The following is an 18,888-nucleotide window of genomic DNA, read 5'->3' as shown; positions in this document are numbered from 1 at the left end:
AAAAGACAGCAAAATCACTCACGTGAATGACAGGATGAACTTTTCTGGTCATTTGGAAATCTCCTAGATCATTAGAACGAGGGGAACTCCTTTACCAACCATACCCCATACACATGCAGAGCACTGATTTTTCACATTCAGTATCTTTGACACCAATGATTTAATAAATTCAGCCATTATTATGGTAAATATTTTTATTGTTAGTTTTATCAGAAATGTGTATTTATGGACAATTTTTGATGCTTAATTTTATTAGAACCAGAACCATGCTTTCTAGAAGATCATTCCTTGTAGAAAATCAAATTTCCAAGATTAGAATGGAAGACAATGAGAAAATAGATTTCACTTTATTATTTACCTTTATCAAGTCATCCAAAGCACATCAATTCTTTTATGTATTACTTTAACATTATAAAATAAATCATTCATTATTACTGTGAAAACATGAGCCAAAAACTTTGTATCTTTAATCAAGTCAATCATCAACTTTTCTAAGATTTTTAAAGACATGAAGATAAAAATCATTTCAAATAATAGCACTCAAACACCATGTACATTTGTGATGAAGTGTAACAGTCAACCTTAAGCCTCAGATTTTCCAGGTTTTAGCTGAAATAAGCCTTATTAGCTTCTTAGATTTTTATCAGTCTTGTTTGGGGGCTTATTAGACCTTATTTTGCCTTATGAGACCTACACAGAGTACAATATTAAAATATGTTAATGGTCTATACTGAGAATATGGCATAAATGGGTTTATAACTCCTTAGGGACAGCAGTGGAACCACAACACATCCTGCAAACACAGGTGAGAGTCCTAGTTATCCCTGAGCTGGGCAGTTTCACACAATCATTGTTTCTCTGAGGCCGAAGTCTGTGGTCTGATCTTCCTAGCAGCTTCCAGAACAGAAGTCAGATTTACTTTGTCTCCAAATTCTTTTTCTCGGTGCTCGAGAAGAATGCCCTAAAAGGAAACAAGAGACTACATCAGTCCTTACTCTTGAGAAATTCATGAGACAGACTCTGAGTGCCAGCTGTCCATTAAGCCCTATGCTTGGGGCAGCAAGGAACAGAGATCCAAATCAGGATGGGCTCTGTCCTTGAGAAGTGCAGTCTTTTGGGGAAGGTGGATCAGGAAGTCTCCCTCAAAATAATCTGGACTCTACATGCAGCACTTTGGGAGCAGGAAGTCAGGAGTGATTAATGTAACAGGCGATCAAGGAAGGCTTCACAGACAATACACCATGGACGGTGAAGGGAGAGGTGCAGAGAAAAGGACATTCCAGGCAGAAGAGAACAGGAGCTTGCTCAGAAAAGCCTGATGGTGTGGAAGTGGAACTCCGAGGTCAGGCCTTGATGGGCACCCAATGACGACCTGAGAAGGGTGACCCTCTCTTCAGTTTACCTATGAGTCTTAGTGCATTTAGTGAAGCATAATGCACTAAGACATGGTATGCCCCAAAGTACCCTGAAGTGGTAAAAAAGACAAAATAATATGCTGGAGATCAGCATCAAGGAATCCTTGTTAGAGAGTTCTCCGACACATAATAAATTAAACTCAAATTGAATTTGAAAAGTAAACACTGTAAACATGTTCTTTTTACCATTATTCGTAAAGACTTAAAAAAAAAATAAAAAGTATCACCACCCTGTGGGAAGGGTGATCTCCTTCCACTACCGGGAAGGACAGCAGGAAATTAAATTATATTTACTTGCTCATCAGGGCAGTTTGCAGACATTAGAAACACTGAGGAAGAACATATGATGACATAAGGAAATGTTCATGATACACTGTTAAGTTAAAAGAGAATATCTAATTTAGTAAGATATCATTTTCTAAAAAAAATAAAAGGCCCCTCAGCTCAGCTCTGTTCTAACAAGTTGACTCTGTTAACTGAGCTCTCCCCACCTTCTCCATTTTCATATTTCCTACGTTGAAAGTGCATTATTTTAAAAGTAAGTATGCTTTAAAGATTATTACAAAGAAAATCCCTACTGAGTGGCACTTGGCACAGTGGAACTGCAAAAACTCTGCTCTCAAGAAACACAGAGGTGAGTCCTGAAGCTGGGCCAGCCTGGTCAACCTTCCACCAGGAAGGAAGAAGGCAGGAGCTCCAGGGGCACCAACAAAGTCAAGCAACACACCTAGCAACATCAGAGTGAGCAGCCGGGCTTAGGGAGCCTGTGAGCACCAGGTGAGTCACTGCCAGGCAAGAGGAGGCTGGCAGGGGAGCCGGGCCCTGCCCTGGGGGCTGAGAGAGGCAGGGATAGGAAGAGAAGGAATCCTAGGAGTCCAGAGTGGGGAGAGGCTGAAGGATCCTAAGGAAGTGGCCTGCCCAACTGCAAGGGTACCCGGAAGGGATCTTTGGGAACCATCTGCAAGAAGGAGCTATGGGCAAGGGAAGGGCGGCGTCTCTGCAGCAGGAGAGTCACTTTCTCTCCTGCTGAGTTATTTCATAGGTCCATTCTCTTACATGTAGGTGGGAATAAAAATACTGACTACCCCAGACTGACTGCAGAGAAGACATGAGATCATGTAGATGAGCATCTGGCACAAGGCAGGTACTCACTGGCAGTCCCTGTCACTAAGACATGTTGATAAATTTACCAGAAAGTTAGCAAATAAGTTAATGTTATACCAGACACCAGATCATGCTAGATTCTCAGACAAGCAACTGCAGATACCCAAGGTTTAAAAGAAAAAGACTTGAAATACTGCTTAAAATTGAATGCTTTCTGGAGAAATATCGTCTGACATCCCTTATGTGGAATCTGAAAAGAAACAATACAAAGGAACTTACTTACCAAATAGAAAGAGACTCAAAGATTTAGAGAATGAACTTATAGTTGTGCGGGTGGGTGGAAGGGATAATTAGGGAGTTTGGGATCAACATGTACACACTGATATATTTAAAATGGATAACCAACAAGGACCTACTGTATAGCATATGGAACTCTGCTCAATGTTATGTGGTAGCCTGGATGGAAGGGGAGTTTGGGGGAGAATGTATATATGTGTATGTATAGCTGAATCCTTTTGCTGTTCACCTGAAACTATTAATATCACAACACTGTTTGTTCATGCTTTCAAACTGTGGTGTTGAAGAAGACTCTTGAGAGTTCCTTGCAATGCAAGGAGATCAAACCACTCAATCCTAAAGGAAATCAATCCTGAATATTCATTGGAAGGACTGATGCTGAAGCTGAAGCTCCAATACCTTGGCCACCTGATCCGAAGAGCCCACTCATTGGAAAAGACCCTGATGCTGGGAAAGATTGAAGGCAGGAGGAGAACAGGATGACAGAAGATGAGATGGTTGGATGGCATCACCGACTCAATGGACATGAGTTTAAGCAAGCTCTGGGAAATGGTGAAGGATAGAGAGGCCTGGTGTGCTGGAGTCCACGAGGTCACACAGAGTTGGACGATTGAGCGACTGAACAACAACTACTTGTTAATCAGCTACACCCCAATACAAAATAAAAAGTTCTTTTAAAAAAATTGAAGGCTTTCTGTTCCCACTAGCTTATTCTTCCCTGCCTGGTAAAAGTATGCAGTTAGCAGTGTCAGTAGGAATCTCCACCATGAAGACCAACCCTGTCTTTTTGGCTGTGCCACAAGGCTTGTGGGATTTTAAGTTCCCCAACTAGGGATTGAACCTGTTCCCCCTGCAGTGGAAGTACTGACTCCTAACCACTGGACTGCCAGGGAATTCCCAATCCTGTCTTTTTTACAGATGAGCCCAAGTATTAACGTCATGCCTAAAGTTGGCGAGACAGGCCTAGAGATTTAGAAGTCAGACCTTGAGTCTCTGGGTCCTCCTGCCAGGCCCTTGAGCCGGCACCCACTGCACCCTGTCCTAGCTCTGTACCTGCCCGGCCTCTGCTGGCACTGCCCTGAGTCTGACATGGAACATCTACCCACCACCTCCTGGGCCCACAGAGTCCTCATCTCTCTACACCTTCTCCTCCTAGGCCCCTGTTTTGGATCCCCACGGCTGGGACCCAAGCCAGAGTGTACACAGAATTGTGCCCTGCCACCAGGACCCCCATGCGGAAAGCACCCCGCCCACCACAGCTCCCAGCTGCTCCCCCAGCTGCTCCCCCAGCGAGGTCTGTTTCCATTCCTTCTCGTCACTTTACTATCCGTCCTCAATGACAGGGAACACTGCAAGGGAGTAAATTTTTCACAGAATAAAGACTCTGCTTTTGTTCTAATGTGGAAAACAGAACTCGACATCAGAAAACCTGGGTCAGGCCCCCACAGTGCCACTGAGGAGCTGTCCTGGTTGGTGCGCTCACTCATCGCCCTCACAAGGTACTCCTGCAAGGCTCACACTATGCTGTGATGTTACTGTGACGGGGGAGGCGGCTCCCGCGTGAGGTGCCGAGAGAGCAGGAGGAGCCCGCTTCCCCATCCACATCATCCCTGGCTTTCTGGAAGGAAGGCTGGGAGACTCCGATTAGGGAAAATCACCCTCCCACCAACAGACTGGTGTCTTATGCTCTCAGACCCCCAAGTGAATGCTAGGAATTTACCTGCTTTCCTGGTCCCATCACAAAGACTCCCCCAAGAATGAAGCCCTCGCCGTCCAGGTTTCCAGAAAAGCCTCCATTCCAGGCCCGGAAGAAGTTTTGCCAGACGCCCAGACGGACAAATCCCATGAACATCATCTTCCGTCTCTGTGGGCCATAGAACTTTTTCTGCAGGATTGAGGAAGATAGACCCCATGTGAGTAGCCCGTATGCCTGCCTTCCTGCCTTCTGCTGGTTCACATCTTCCACCCCTGACACACACACAGCTCCCGCCCAAGAGCGCTCTAAACTGCGCGGGACCAAACAGAACCCTGCAGCTTGCAACTCTTGCTATCTCTTGCTACAGACGTACAGGCTTCTTGGGCCTGACCAAGTGATAACAGTCCTACACTCTGCAGAGGCGAGTGTAGGGGAAAGAATAAGGGCACAGTGAATTACGGGACAGGCGTTGCTGCTGGGCACCCCCCTACAGGGCGGGGGACCCAGCAGAGCTCTTAGCTATTTTCAAGGCTCCCATTCCTGGGTCACAAGTCAGGAAGGGCTCAAGTAAAATCTGAAAGACAGTTTTTAAGTTTTTTTTTTCACTCGTGCTCTGCTCAGAGGGCTGGGGGAAGCTGAAAGGGAGGCCAACTTCAGCTCCTGGCCAGACAGGCTGGGAGCCACCAAACTCTTCATGCATGAGCACCATCCCCAGCAGTCTGTGTCTGACTGGCTCACACCACACATACATTTTCATCCAGGAAGATTTCTCCTTTGAAATAAGGCTGGAAGTCCTTAACTTCATTCTTGATGTGCTCCTTTACCACTGCATAGAGGGGGACGCCCAGCTCGTCCAACTTGGGCTTCAGGGAGGACAAATCTGTAGCCTCCTGCAGAAAAATGGAAAGGTCAAGGGCATGAACTCCTGGGACTCTGTGGCCAGCCAACACCGTCTCCTACAGGCCCAGAGTGTAGGAAAGACAAATGCACCAAATGCAGGAGAACAGACGATCATGCCCACTGTACTCACATGATCAGCAAGACTGAAATCCCCGAGTTTCGGATCTAAGGCTGAGGGAGGCAGCGGAGTCACCACCTCCAGCCCTCAGCCATCCAGCAGGAATGCCAGCGGCTCCCCAAGAAGGAGACAGGTGGGTCTAGTCTAAAAGTGTGGCCATGCTTCCCCAGGTGCCAAGGCTGCACCATAGGTGAGGCTGCCCACACCTGTACCAGTGACAATCCAGACACCTCATTTCAGTACGCAAAGCCCTGTGCTCACATCAGGAACATGGGCATTGGAGCTGGTACAGGACAGAGTACAAGACTCACAGGCCTTGGATTGCCAAAGGAAGGTCAAGCATGGGGTTAACCCTAGGATAAGGTGAACTCTTACATGAAGAGAAACAGAGAATTAGACCAAAACAAAAAACCTGGAATAAATGACAGACTGCGCCAGTGCTGGTCCTGGCTGGAAATGCCCCAGTTCCCACTTGCTAGGATCCCTTCCTATGAACAGGTCCTCCAGTGCACTCACCTCCCGACAGAGGAAGCAGCCTGGCCTCCGCACAGCCATAATCACAGCTCCATTCTTCTCCCAGAGCGCCTTCGCTTTAAAAGTTACTGCATCTGAGGAGAAGAAAAGAGAATTCAGTATCATTTCCTCTTGGCTGCCCCCGACCTCTAAGCACCTCATAAACAGCACCAGGCCTAACAGAGGACCTGGAAAAGTACTTCACACATTGAGGAAAAAGTCAAACAGGAAACACAGACAGGCAATATTCATCTTTTGGAGGAAAATGAATCCAGTGGAAGAGCCCTACTCCCTAACCAGAAGCCCCCTCCCCCATAAAAATCTAGTTGTGAACTGCAATATCCCAAACTGGAATATTTCTGGAAAAGTAGTGTATTCCTTTGCTGGTCTCGGTGGACCTTATAACAGTGCTTTAGGGCTAACACATGGCCAAAACTTGAACAAGACCTTGCACTGGGCCAAGAAAATCCCAACTCTGAAGGAAGTATTTAAAGAAATCAACTGAACTTTTTTTTTTCTAAATTTAACCTCAATATGTTAACTCCAGTGTTATCCACAGGAGAGGGTAGAAAATGCCCAAGAAGGAGATGCTTCGGGTAGCAGAGCAGTGCAGCTCAAGCCCGGCTCTGGTCAGCCTGAGTCGCATCGAGGTGTGAGCCTAGGCAGGCTATGTCTCCTCCCTGAACCTTCCTTTCCCTATCTGTAAATGCAGACGCCTAGCAGCTCCACTTTGGGCCACAAGGGGTATTAAAACATGGATATAAAAGAGCTCACTGCAGCATCTCGTAATAGAGTCAGTGAGGGCTGAGTAAGCACTATCCCTTATTATTTCAGTGAGGAATCCATGTGCCTGTGAAATGTTACCTAGGAAAATAAAGGTGGGAGAGGGTTGAAATCAAATCATATGGGGAAATTCTGGGTTGAACATAGTGAAACAGAGCTCTCTGTCTCCATGGCTTCTTAGTCCCTTACCAAGGGAACCTACATCATAAATCTGCAATCACAGTTCCTGCCTTCCCTTCACAAGCTTCCTCACTTACTGAACAGAAATGATGGTCTCCTTTTGAGGGGTCAACTTGGAGACCACCCAGTCAGTGAGCCCCAACTTGCACCTAATCCTCATGCCCACTGAACCCACAGTATGGGTACGACTGAAACCCCTGAGCTTCAGGTCCAAGGCCAAGAGCACAGGAAGGCAGCTGAGTCACCACATGTGGCTCTCAGCCATCCAGCAGGGGCTCTAGTGGGCTCCCCAGGAAGGAGACAGGCGGGTCTATTCTAAAAATGTGACTGTGCTTCCTCGGGTACCCTGGCTGTACCAGAGGTGAGGCTGCCCACACCTGTACCAGTGAAAATTCAGACACCTCATCTCACTAAGCAAAGCCCTGTGCTCGCATCAGGAACATGGAACTGGACACACAATATTTCTCAAACTTATTTGACTCAGGAGCTCCTGTTTTTGAAGATCCATGCCTGTGAGCATGCTAAGTCACTTCAGTCATGTCTGACTCTTTGCAACCCTATGGACTGTGGCCCACCAGGCTCCTCTGTCCATGGGATTCTCCAGGCAAGAATGCTGGAGTGGGCTGTCATGCCCTCCTCCAGCGGATCTTCCTGACCCAGGGATCAAACCCACGTCTCTTGTCTCCTGCATTAGCAGGCGGGTTCTTTACCACTAGCACCACCTGGGAAGGCCCAGGCGCCTTGAATCCCTCAGGACACACTCCACACTCTGGAAGGCGTGGCTGAGTTGGCCATGGTGCACTGTTACTAAATATTACGGAACAATTATCATTACATTTAGAGAGACAACATGAGAAAATGAATAATGCTTTTGATAAGAAAAAGCTATACTGTAAAAGAAATCATGTACACTCAGATCACAAATACATACTACAACATGTACACCTGGAAAAGAATGTTCAAAAATTAAAAAGATTATTGTGTTAGGGTAATGGTAATTTAAAATTTAAATTATCAGTAATTTTAAAAGTGTTATTAAATTTTTTCTAATGTTACACTGCCTTCTCAGTGAAAACAAAAAGAAGAAACTACTTCAGAGAGAAAAAAAATAAGTAGGCCTGCAACCCAGTGCCCTGGAAAAGTACTGACACCGGTGGGGTCACCACTTACCCTTCTCCAGTGTTTTCAGGTCTATGTCCTCCAGATACTCCAATGCTGCTTTCTCGGGCTTGGCCAGAAACATGTCTGTGTTGGCCAGGAGCAGTGCCAAGGCAGCAACTCCTATGGCCCCCGCACCAATGGACCACATTCCCATGCCGAAGAAACTGGGATCCTGGAGGAAAGACATTTCTGGGGATTGAGAGGAAGGAAGAAGATGTTACTGCTCCCACAGGACAGCTGTAATCTGATCTCTGGGACAGGGCTCTGGCTGGACAGCTAATCAGGGTGCCAGAGGCCAAGGGAGGGGGAGCTGCAGCATCAGAGATAGAACTAGACAAGGGATGCTATCAAGGGATCCGCCACCATAGGAGCCTGGGGGGTTATGACGGACATATGGAGGTTCCTGACCCAAGGAGCTCACTTCCAGGTCAGGAGCCAGGCAAGAGAGTGACAGCCTCTCTTGCTGATCCCTCTCCCATGCCCAAAGCTGTCACCTCCTGGTCTGATGGTGTTCCTCCAGGCTGCAACCCCCAGCACTTCCCTCCCTCCTCCTCAATGCCTGTCCATGCCTTCAGTCCAGGAGTCACAGCTCCCACCTCCCTGGGGAGGGAGCAGCTTCTTGTGTAATTAGATTACTCAGAGTGCCGATCCCCTTCTTGTTACCCTACCCTTCCTCCTCACTGTGAACCCCTCAGGCACAGAGAGACCAGTCCTCCTATTTCATCCAGCCCCCAACAGTGCCCAGCAGGACCTCACTCGAGGCAGACAGGCAATCTGAGTACATTTCTCCCAATTGAGAAGACTTTTATTTTCTGATCATTATACAAATAAAACAGGCTCAAAGTGAAAACAAGCAAATAACAAAAAAGGAGCATTACATAAAACCATAGTTGACAACGCAAATGTCCTCTAAATATCTACCCTTACTATATAGTTTAATAGAGATGGCTACTATTAATCTGACATTTCCCCCTGTGAACAGAACTACACAGATGTCTGCTGAAGGAACAGAGTCACAGTCTGAGAGAGTAGGCATCGTGTAAGAAAAGAGCATGGTGCTGGGGTGGCGGGGCGGGGGGAGTCTGTTTCAGAGGGCTGGGCAACAGATGTCTGTGTCAGGCAGGGGGCTCGCTGGTTGAAATGGAGGCACAGGCAGGTCCTGTGGAATCTAGCCTCATCCTCAGCTCGTGCTCAGGGGCTGCACTAGGGCTTCCTCTAGTTGGGAAGCCTTGTGCTTCTGGGTGCAAGCTCCTCGAAGCAACCCACCTCTGTAAGAGTGACAGATACCCTATCCAGCCTTCTTTTCCTGACAACCACTTACAGTTTCTGTCTTTCCATTTGGCCCACTAGCCATCCTAGGATCTGACTTACACTGGAGCCTTCCTCCCTAAGTACTAGCATGACTCTATTTGCTAGGATCACTGGGACCGTCCTGGGGTATGTATCTATGTGTCTGTGTCTCTGTGACCCACTTGACCTCATCCCACCTAACCAAAGACTTGATTCCCCCTGCGAGACTCTACTCAGGAGAGGACTTCTCCAAAGGTTTAAGCAAAGGCCCAGAAATTCGCACGTCATAGCCAAAGGAGGGGGCTGGGAGGGGTCCACTGCCAAGAGGTGAGGTTGGGAGTAACTTGGTGGTGATGGTTTTGGGCAGAAAAGGTAAGCCAGACTAGTGTTTAGGTCAGCCTGAGAAGTTTAGACTTGAGTTCAGACATAAAAGGGGACTTCCAGGCAGTGGGTGTGGGGTGTGAACTGGGAATAACCAACAAAAATAGCCTTTAAGAAAGAGGAATCTGGCATCTGTACCAGAGGGAAGAGGAAAAAGAAGGGGAGGCTGTATGTGTCTATTTGTGTGTGTGTTGGGGGAGGGACCAAGTGAACTGGGAGAGAAGCACGTCGTATAACCTCAAAACGTGCTCTCATGGGCTGGCAGCATTGGCACCAGGGAGAACTGCAGAATTTCCAGTCTTACCTCAGAACTAAGGAATCACAACCTGCATCTTCATCAGATGTGGCAGACCATTCACAGGCATATTGGAGTGACAAGACTGAGTGATGGAAATGGTGATTTATGGACGACCAAAGCACTTGGGCCAAGCAGGAAAGAACATTCCACAGGCCGATTTCCAATTTGTTTTTTTATGTGGCAAAGTTATACATTATTGGATTATGGTTCATAGAACAATCAGGAGGAAAACCACAGCTCTCACCTGCCTGCTATAAACAGGAGATTCTCCAGAGCGGGGTGCAATTTCTGTACCTTGACGTATTTCCAAAGCCTCCCTGGACTCCTGATAAGTGTGTATGATTCAGATCCACAGGCTACGGTCTCTGATCACAGATTCGATACCATTTCTGCGTCAGCTCACAAAGGCCAGCTTACACCTACCCTTCCAAAGGACTCGCTTCAATTCCTGGGACACATCATTAAGTTTTAGGAAGTCCGGGGACCCTCACAGTCAGCTCTGCATCCTTCTAACACACCACTGCTGTTCCTGGAGACAAACAGGCTCCATCTCTCCACTGCCCATCCATCATCATTGAGCCTGTTTGCTCCTGAGTACAAGGGAATCAGGCTCAAATAGACTCAACATTTATTTCCAAACATTTATTCAGCACTGATCTGTTTAATAAGTGGCAATTTGGGAATTTTAACTAAATGATAAACAGTCCTCTAGGAGCTACAGGCCTAGTACACCGGTAACAGGGTGGAAAGGTGAGGGGGAAAAAGAAAGGTGAGACCACACCGCAGGCACGGTATCAACACTGCGCTAGGGCAGTGCAGGGATGAAAACGCTTCTGTCTGGTCTGGGGAGCCACAGAAGCACCTAGAAGGAAGTGGCTTTGGAGAAACTCAGAGAGCAGGATGGAAGAGCTAGGCCAGGCTGCGGCTCAATAAGCCTGGGAAACAGCAGACTGGCTGGGTGTGAATGTCCTACAGGCCCCTGACTCTCTACCTCCAGTTCATGAGCTGGAACACAAGACAGGGGCTTCAGAACCCCCAGGAGCTTTGTTCAGCACCCCATCCGCACCTCTAGCTGTGATCCAGAAGGCTTGAGCACAGAGTCACCCCTTCGGGGAGCTCCGCCCTCAACCCCAGGCCCCGAAGCACTAAGATGTGAGAGTGTTATCAGCACCAGAGGGGAGAGGCAGGCCTCTCTGGGAACATATGCTCCCAGTGGGCCTCGAGCAGCTGGCCCTTCTGCCAGAAGGAAGTAGAGTGTATAGATCCACCTCCCAGCCAAGCCCCCCTAAGTTGCAAAACAATTCCCAACCCAACAAGCCTTGGGGCATGTGCCATGAAACCTGAATCACAGCTATTTCCACTCACAAAAGGAAGCCTGGAGGTAGAGGGAAGCTTAATATCTGCATGGAACAATGCCGAATCATGTGAACCTCTAAGGCTACTAACTGGAGAGAGAGGGTGGCCGGTACAGCAGCACTTACTTTGCTAAGTCTCTTCAGTTCGTGTCCGACTCTGTGCGACCCCATAGACAGCAGCCCACCAGGCTCCCCCGTCCCTGGGATTCTCCAGGCAAGAACACTGGAGTGGGATGCCATTTCCTTCTCCAATGCATGAAAGCAAAAGGTGAAAGTGAAGTCGCTCAGTCATGTCCGACTTATCGACCCCAGGGACTGCAGCCCACCAGGCTCCTCCATCCATGGGATTTTCCAGGCAAGAGTACTGGAGTGGGGTGCCATTGCCTTCTCCAAGCACTTACTTAGTACCATCCAAAATGAGTGCCTCAATTTCACTCTCTCTCCAGTCTTATCACGCACATAGCCTCCTGTTGCGCAGCTGACAACAGTTAAGTTTAGAGAAGTTCAGTACCTCCTTCCAGTCACAGAGCTAGCAGGCAGCAATACTGTCTCCTGGATCCAGACCACTAAGACCCTGAATCTTTCTACTACACAGGCCTCTCAAAGCGTTCACTGGTGGGGTTTCTGGAGGTCAAAGGGCCTGGTGTCTTTTGTCTTAGAATTTTAAAAGATCAACTTATTTTTTCATTCATCACATACAGTCAAACCACATGTTGAAAGGAAATTCACCATGTGACAGAGGTCTCTTCTCTTTCCTCCCCTCTCTATCCCCCTTCTGTTAAGGAAAGGGTCAGTGCTTCTCTGAAAGATAATAGCGAGGCTGTTTACAGAAGAGCCGACCCTCACCTGACACCACCACAGTATTCGGTTGCCCACTGTGGGACTTATCTGATCCGGGCTCTCCCACAGAAGAAGGTGAAGCCTGATAAGACCACAAACAACAGCTGGGGCGGCTCAGAGTGGCAGCGCCGGGCTGGGATGAGCATGGGGGCACGAGACACAGCCGGGCTCCTGAGGCCCTGCTGGCTTGATCCCTCCCCCAGCCTCCTTTCCCTCAACTCCAAAATGAGGGGGTTGGACAAGGTGAATGGCAAAGCTTCCAAAGCACCCAGTGGCATCACAAGATTCTTTCAGGAACAGCTCACTTTGGAGCCTGTGCATTCTGGGTTCCTGATCATGACCCTACCTCCACCCCCCTCCAGTCTCAAGTTCAGAGTATTTCTTCCCCGGTACCCAGAGCTTCACAAGGCACCTGCCCTCGACCACATACGGTCCCGTATACCCAACCTTTCAAACCTGGGAACCAGGCACTCACCATCCCCCATGCACAGAGTACACACCCCGGCTCCTGCTGACCGGCTAGGAGTAGGCAAGGAGCAGGTGGCAGGGGAAGGCTGGAGGCTGGGCTCTCGAGTCCCGCCTTTGGCCCTAAGCTCACTCACTCCGTAGGCAGGACCAGGCCACCCACAAACCGTGGGGCACCTTCAGCTGCCAATAGTCAATCTCCAAAAAACATCAATATGGACAGCTGCCAAGACCCCCTAGTCCTTCAAAACACTGAGCAAATGTTGAGTCATTTGCAGTCATGCAGATTATAACATTTATCAAGTGCCAACAGACTCCCTCTCTGCTTTCTGGAGCAGGCTAATGAAGCAAAGTCCTTAACGCAGACCTTAACACAGTCCTGGGGTCACAGTAACTGAAATAAAAGGAGCTGTCCCTTTCTCCATGGCTGCTTGTGTAACAGACAAACAAGCCTGACTCCACGCTGGCTCTATTCCTTTAGCTCTAACCCTCGTGCTCTGTGCTTAGTCAGCTGGTACTTACTGCACCTTTGTGAAAGAACATTGCCTAGAGCCTGAAATATACATGAAAGGTGTTCTCAAGGCTTTGATCTTTAAAAAGTTGCACAACAGAAAATAACAATTGTCTTGTTGATGGTTTAAAGGAACACTGTGACCGGACCTACTCTGACAGCTGCAAGAACAAAGAATATCTGCATCAAGAAATTTGCAATAATCAGCCATGTCCCCTCCCCTTTCCATATAAACGAAGGCTGAATTCTAACTCAGGTAACATGATTCTTTGCGACACCAGTCCACTGTCTTCTTGGCCTAGTGGCTTTCTGAATAAAATCGCTATTCTTTCCCCTGACACCCTGTCTCTCGATTTACTGGCCTGTTGTGCGGTGAGCAGCGCAAGTTAGGCAGACAGCCTCCTTGCCCCATCCTCCACCCCACACCACTGAGGCCACTTACCACTGTCTCTTCTTCACCTCCCTCTGCCCTCCCATCTTTTCCTGCCACTTCGAGACACCTCGAAACCCACACTCTGTGCCTCAGTGACCTCACCTATGGCCGGTGCTTCACCCACCACCTTGGGATTGACTTCCATGTTCCATGTGCTGCTCTGGACTCGAAGTTTCCACTCGAGAGTTCTATAGTTTATCTCTGTGACCAAAAGCTGACATCCACTAAAGTCAGTTTCTCTTCCAGAGTTCCTTTCCCCAGCTCAGTGAATGACACAAGCATGGAGCCAACTGTGCAAGCCAGAAACTGAGAAGTGCATTTTCTTCTTCATTCTCCCTCATCACCCACACAAAATCAGTCAGGAAGTTCTGTCCATCCTATGCAATGGGTTCAGTACCCGCCCTCTTCTCACCTTCACTGCTGCTGTCCAGAGTGAAGCCCTTGTTACTTTGCACCTGGCCTCAGTAACTACAGATCTGAGGTTGGCTGGCTCCAAGCCCTCTTCTGCTTATTCTCCGTGCTGTAGGCAGATCAACTGTTACACTCTCCAGCCGGATCACATCCTTCCCTTGCCTTCAGATTTTCACTGTAAACAAACTCTGCAACCCACCACCAGGGCCCTTCACAGTTCAGCTTCAGGCCACCATTCTTGCCTCACTCCCAGCCATTTCAGCACCCTCCTTGGTCACTCAATGTGCAAGGACTATAACATGTCTTGTTAGGCCTCCGCACTGCAGCTCGTGTTGTTTCCGTTATCCAGAATGCCCTCCCCACCCAGGCCAACTAGGTAAAGGCACGGCACAGGTTAACACTCTCTTCCCGGAGCCTTTCCTCAAAGTCCTGACAACTGACTGCTCCCTCACCTCTGGTCAGACTGCATGCATGTGTGCAAACACACACATAACTTTTGCACATTGCACAAGCAGATGGACTTAGTGTATTTAGTTATTTACACGTCTATCTACACAATATGGTGGATCAATCTGAGGGTAGGAGCTGCCATCTTTATCCATTCCTGCAAATTCAGCAGGAATCTATTTAACATAAATCCTGTCAATTGCTAGGCATTAAATGTCTGGATGCAATGATCTCAATTTTACCCTTTCAACTCCACAGTGAGGCAGAGTGGGAACGACTTTGTAGCTTGTTTGACCTTAAAGAAAATACCTGAGCCTGGGGCTTAGGTGACCTTAGGTGGGTTCCTAGCTCCTCTGCTCATTGGTAGGGTGATCCTACGCAAGCTCTGAAGACGCTCTGGGCCTGGGTCTCCTCATCCATACACAGGAGGGAACTGACAAATTTATGAGGTTGTCTCAGCTCTGCCATCCAAAGACTCTGAACTACTGCACGACTGCACCTCCAGGGTTCTGACATCCAGAAAGTTATGGGGACACGTGCCACTACTGCTCCCCTGCTGGGTGTGTGCAGCCTCACCCTCGGCTTCCCCAGGCCTCATTCTGCCTGTTCAAGGAGCTGCCTCTGGGCAAGAACTGATAAAAGTCTTACTAAAACAAGGTATCAGCACTGGGTGGGTTAATTCATGCCCGAAACAAGTAGAGACAGCATCATATTCCAAACATTAAGGGTACACCTGCCCAACCAAGCCCCACCCAGGGAATCTTCCCTACTCAGAATGAGCTGGCTTGAGGCAGAGACAGGGCAGGAGGAAGAAAGGGGTCCTCAGGAAGACAGAAGAAACTAGGAGGCTGGAAAGCATGCTTCATCTTCTTTTCTTTGCTCTCGCTAATGCACGTTCCTTCAGAGTTCTAGTTCAGCCCCTCTTTCACGAAGTAAAAGAAGAAATTAAGGCCCAGAGATGGAACCAGCTAGTCCCAGGTCACTTCTGGGGAAGACTGGTTAGTGACTACGCTGGGTCTCAGGGCTCCCAACTCCCAGTTCATGGCTATTTAGCCTGCACTGGACACACCTGCAGAGGCTGCAACAGTGTGGGGCTCAGGAAAGGGGCCCAGAGATCCTCAAGTAGGCTCACTGGTCTGAAGAAGGCTGAAAGCAAAACTGCTCCTGAACAGAGCCTGGGAAATCATGTGGCTAGAGAGAGCACTAATCTCTCCCAAGTCCAGTGCTTTGCAAGCAGTTTATAATTCGAAGTCAAATGTTTTTTGAGAGTCACATTGCCCATTCTTGGCTGAGAAGCCATTCTGTACCTCTCCTCCCCACGGTCACAAGGTCGTCTCAGTTCTGGATGATAAAAAGATAGCCTTGAAAATGACAATTTAGCAGCCTGGTGTCATGGCACCTACGGCCCCAGGAGCAATAGGGGACGCACTCTCACCCACCCTTGTCATCAACCACCAGGAACTAGCCAGGTGCAAGGAGCTCTCACCTACTTGCCTCAGTCTCCAACTTCCTGCTCTGCTCCTTGGGATGACTGTCTCCCAGATGCCAGATTCAAAGTTCTGATCAGATGCTGAATGCAGAACAAGAGGGCATCTCAGTTACTGGGAAACTTGCCAGTGTAAGGAATGTGAGGACTGGGAGACATCTTTTCCTCTCATCAGTATCCTGAGGCTTCTCCCACCCCCTGCCCTGCAAAACCCCTGGCCATTCTGCCGTCTGCTTGCATAGCCTCCAGTCTGGGCTCAGTTATATGAGTGTGGATGGGAAGGCAAGCTCAATCTATGAAAGACACTGGGCTTCAGGACAAAAATCCTATTTCTTCCTCTTTGATTCTGAGAGTTCACCTTGTCCCTCTGAACCTCAGCGCTCCTTTAAAATAAGGGCACTTTCAGGAAGAAAATATGAGAAGAGCAATGAGGAATGAACTGCAAAGCAGCACTGTTCTCTTCTTTGCAGGACTCCGCTTCACTCATTCTCTTATAAGGGCAGGAGATGTGAAGCAGAACAGACACCAAACACTGAACAGCTGCTCCAGCTGTGTCACTGCAGGCCTGCCTCCTGGGCATAAGTTCTGGGTCTGGAGGGAACCCTGGCTTTTCTCTGGCCCCTCTGCCCACTCTACAGTGCATACTCCAGGCTGTCCTTCTACAGCCCGCCAGCACCAGAAAAGGCAAAGGGCCCTGCCCAGCTGTAATCTCCCTGGGCCAGAGGCTACTGAGTTCAGGGGTGAGGCTGGTTCCCTCCAGAGAGTTCTTGCCACACACGCCTCAGCAGAGGGACATTTGGAGTGTTTCTGCTCAACATTTCACAAAAAGGCAAGTACCCAGCTGGCAGGAGAGCTGCCTTATTTCTGGGATACTAACAGATCCTGGGGCTTCAAGCCCCAGAATTCCAGTCCTCACCAGACTTTCCTAGCACTCTTTAAGTGACAGGAGCAGATTAAGTAAGAAGTGTCTTCATTCACCTCAGGAACACTGCATAAGATCTCAAATAAATGGCATGCCTTTATAAAGAACGGCAAGATAAGAAGGTTCACACCAAGGATAACTCAAACCTAATTCAAATTGCTGCAAGCTGTAAGAAGCTGGACAAGGCTCTGCATTAGTAAAACAGGAATGATTACCAAATTACAAAAGGTAACCTACAGAGTTGTAGAACTGAAGGATTAAATGCATGCATGGTGCTTTGTAAGCTACCTTACAAAGAGTGACAGAATGTGAGGTGTAATTCTTACTCATTTCTAGATTAGTCAGTGGTTGCCCCTAAAATGTTGTCTATACATGAAGATGGAGGATTCCTAATGGCTGGATACGTTCCAAGGAGACAGGGTTTCTCATCTGCCCGACTGAGCCGAAACAGGAGCATCCGAGACTTCCCAAGCTGGCTCCCGGACAAGGCTTAGCTAAATAAATCCGAAGTAATTATTTTCTGTTTTTAATCATCTGCCAAGTTCAAAGGAAAATACATTAAAAAAAAAAAAAAACTAAACGGAGGGGTAGGGAGCTGGGCTGTGGAAACAGCCTCGTGTGTAAACAAAAAGAAGCCCAGAGTCAGCTGGGGCTGAAGCCCAAGCTGGCATATGGCCTCTCTGGGGGTGCTGTCTCCCCACGACCCTGGCCAGGCTGGGCCTTAACCACCTTCTCCAACTGCTTCAGCTCTGATCCCTACAACAACTTCGAGGTGCGACTGTCTGATCATCAGTGCCTTGATTTTTCATTCCCACACTTCAGCACAGTGTTTTAAAATCCGTACGGTTGGGCTCTTTTCAGTTGCCTTTGTAGGAGGGAGGCAAAACAGGTGCCTCTGAGATTATGAAAAAAGCGAGAAATCGCTACCCCATAAAACACAGAGCCCCGCATGACCAGGTTCTCGGCCTCTACCTGCACATTGCCAGCTGGTCCGCCCGCCACCCCCTGGGAAACAACCCCAGGCTCATCCCGGCTCGGCCCCACAGGACAGACGCGCCAGGACAAGAGTCCGTTTCTCAGTTCTTTGTCCTAATAATCTAGGCAGGCCTGTGCAATCAGCCTCTCTCAAAGCCTGGGGGCGGTGAAAAGGGTGATTTTTGGCCGAACGGATCAACGCCGGTCCCGAAACCTGGTTTTCTGACCGCAAACGCTGGCTTTTTCGCGGAGCGCGGGGCACTGGGGTGGGAGGGGCGTCGTCCTCCGCGGGAGTGGGGGCCGCCTCGGGCTCAGCAGGTGCGGCCGCAGCCGGCCGGCTCGGAAGCAGCTTCCCGCGGGCCCCGAAGCTGATCGCCGGGCGGACCTAACGAGTCCGGCATCCAGCTAACCTGCCCGCGCCAACCGGCCTCGCTCGCCCCGTCCTACCTCAGTTTCCTCACTTGCCTTCGCGGACGTCACGAGCCTCGCGGACCCCCAGCGCGCCGCGCCTACGACTCTCGCTCCCCGGCCTCCCGCCTCCTCTAGCGTAGGATGCCGGGTGGGTTGACTGATAAACCCTCCCCGGCCCAAGGGGTCGCAGGGGTGGCCCCCGCGCCTGCGCAGGTTCGCGCCTGCGCCGCCGCGCGGGCCACGCCCAAGTGACCCGCCCCGCCCACCGCGGCTCGGTGCCTGCGGCGCTGTGGCGCTGTCTCTCACTCCGAACGCGCGTCTAACCCTCTGTGGCTCTCGAGACCCGCTATCCTCCGGCCCCTCGTTCTCGCAGCTCCAGCTTAGCTCAGTCCTTCGCTAGCGGTGACCCTAGAGTCCTGACTCATTTGTCAGGAGCGCCTTCTGGAGCAAAAGGAGGCTCTCGTGCACTATTTGGATGTGGAAGCCCTGTAGCCCG

At 49.2% G+C, this 18,888-nt stretch overlaps 1 protein-coding gene across 7 annotated transcripts; it reads right to left on the bottom strand.

Moving 5' to 3' along the window:
* Nucleotides 1-176: 176 nt before the first annotated feature.
* Nucleotides 177-18,642, bottom strand: PRXL2A (peroxiredoxin like 2A). Of its 7 annotated transcripts, none has more exons than XM_024986695.2 (7): nt 17,333-18,528; nt 16,085-16,168; nt 8,177-8,356; nt 6,047-6,138; nt 5,262-5,402; nt 4,537-4,701; nt 177-961 (listed from the first exon to the last, which is right to left on the bottom strand). In XM_024986695.2, exons 1-7 carry the CDS (start codon nt 17,334-17,336, stop codon nt 848-850), a joined length of 780 nt encoding a protein of 259 aa, XP_024842463.1. In that variant the 5' UTR covers nt 17,337-18,528; the 3' UTR covers nt 177-847.
* Nucleotides 18,643-18,888: the final 246 nt, after the last annotated feature.

This window comes from Bos taurus, chromosome 28 (assembly GCF_002263795.3).
Source record: "Bos taurus isolate L1 Dominette 01449 registration number 42190680 breed Hereford chromosome 28, ARS-UCD2.0, whole genome shotgun sequence".
Lineage (NCBI taxonomy): Eukaryota > Metazoa > Chordata > Mammalia > Artiodactyla > Bovidae > Bos > Bos taurus.
This window is presented reverse-complemented; position numbering and strand designations above follow the sequence as displayed.

Bases quoted from the DNA above. Each gene is read 5' to 3' on its own strand.
- PRXL2A (XM_024986695.2), bottom strand. The intron at 6,139-8,176 runs GTAAGTGGTGAC...TCTTCTCCTCAG, and splicing joins CCTGAAAACACTGGAGAAGG to ATGCAGTAACTTTTAAAGCG. The intron at 5,403-6,046 runs GTGAGTGCACTG...ATTTTTCTGCAG, and splicing joins GCTGCTTCCTCTGTCGGGAG to GAGGCTACAGATTTGTCCTC.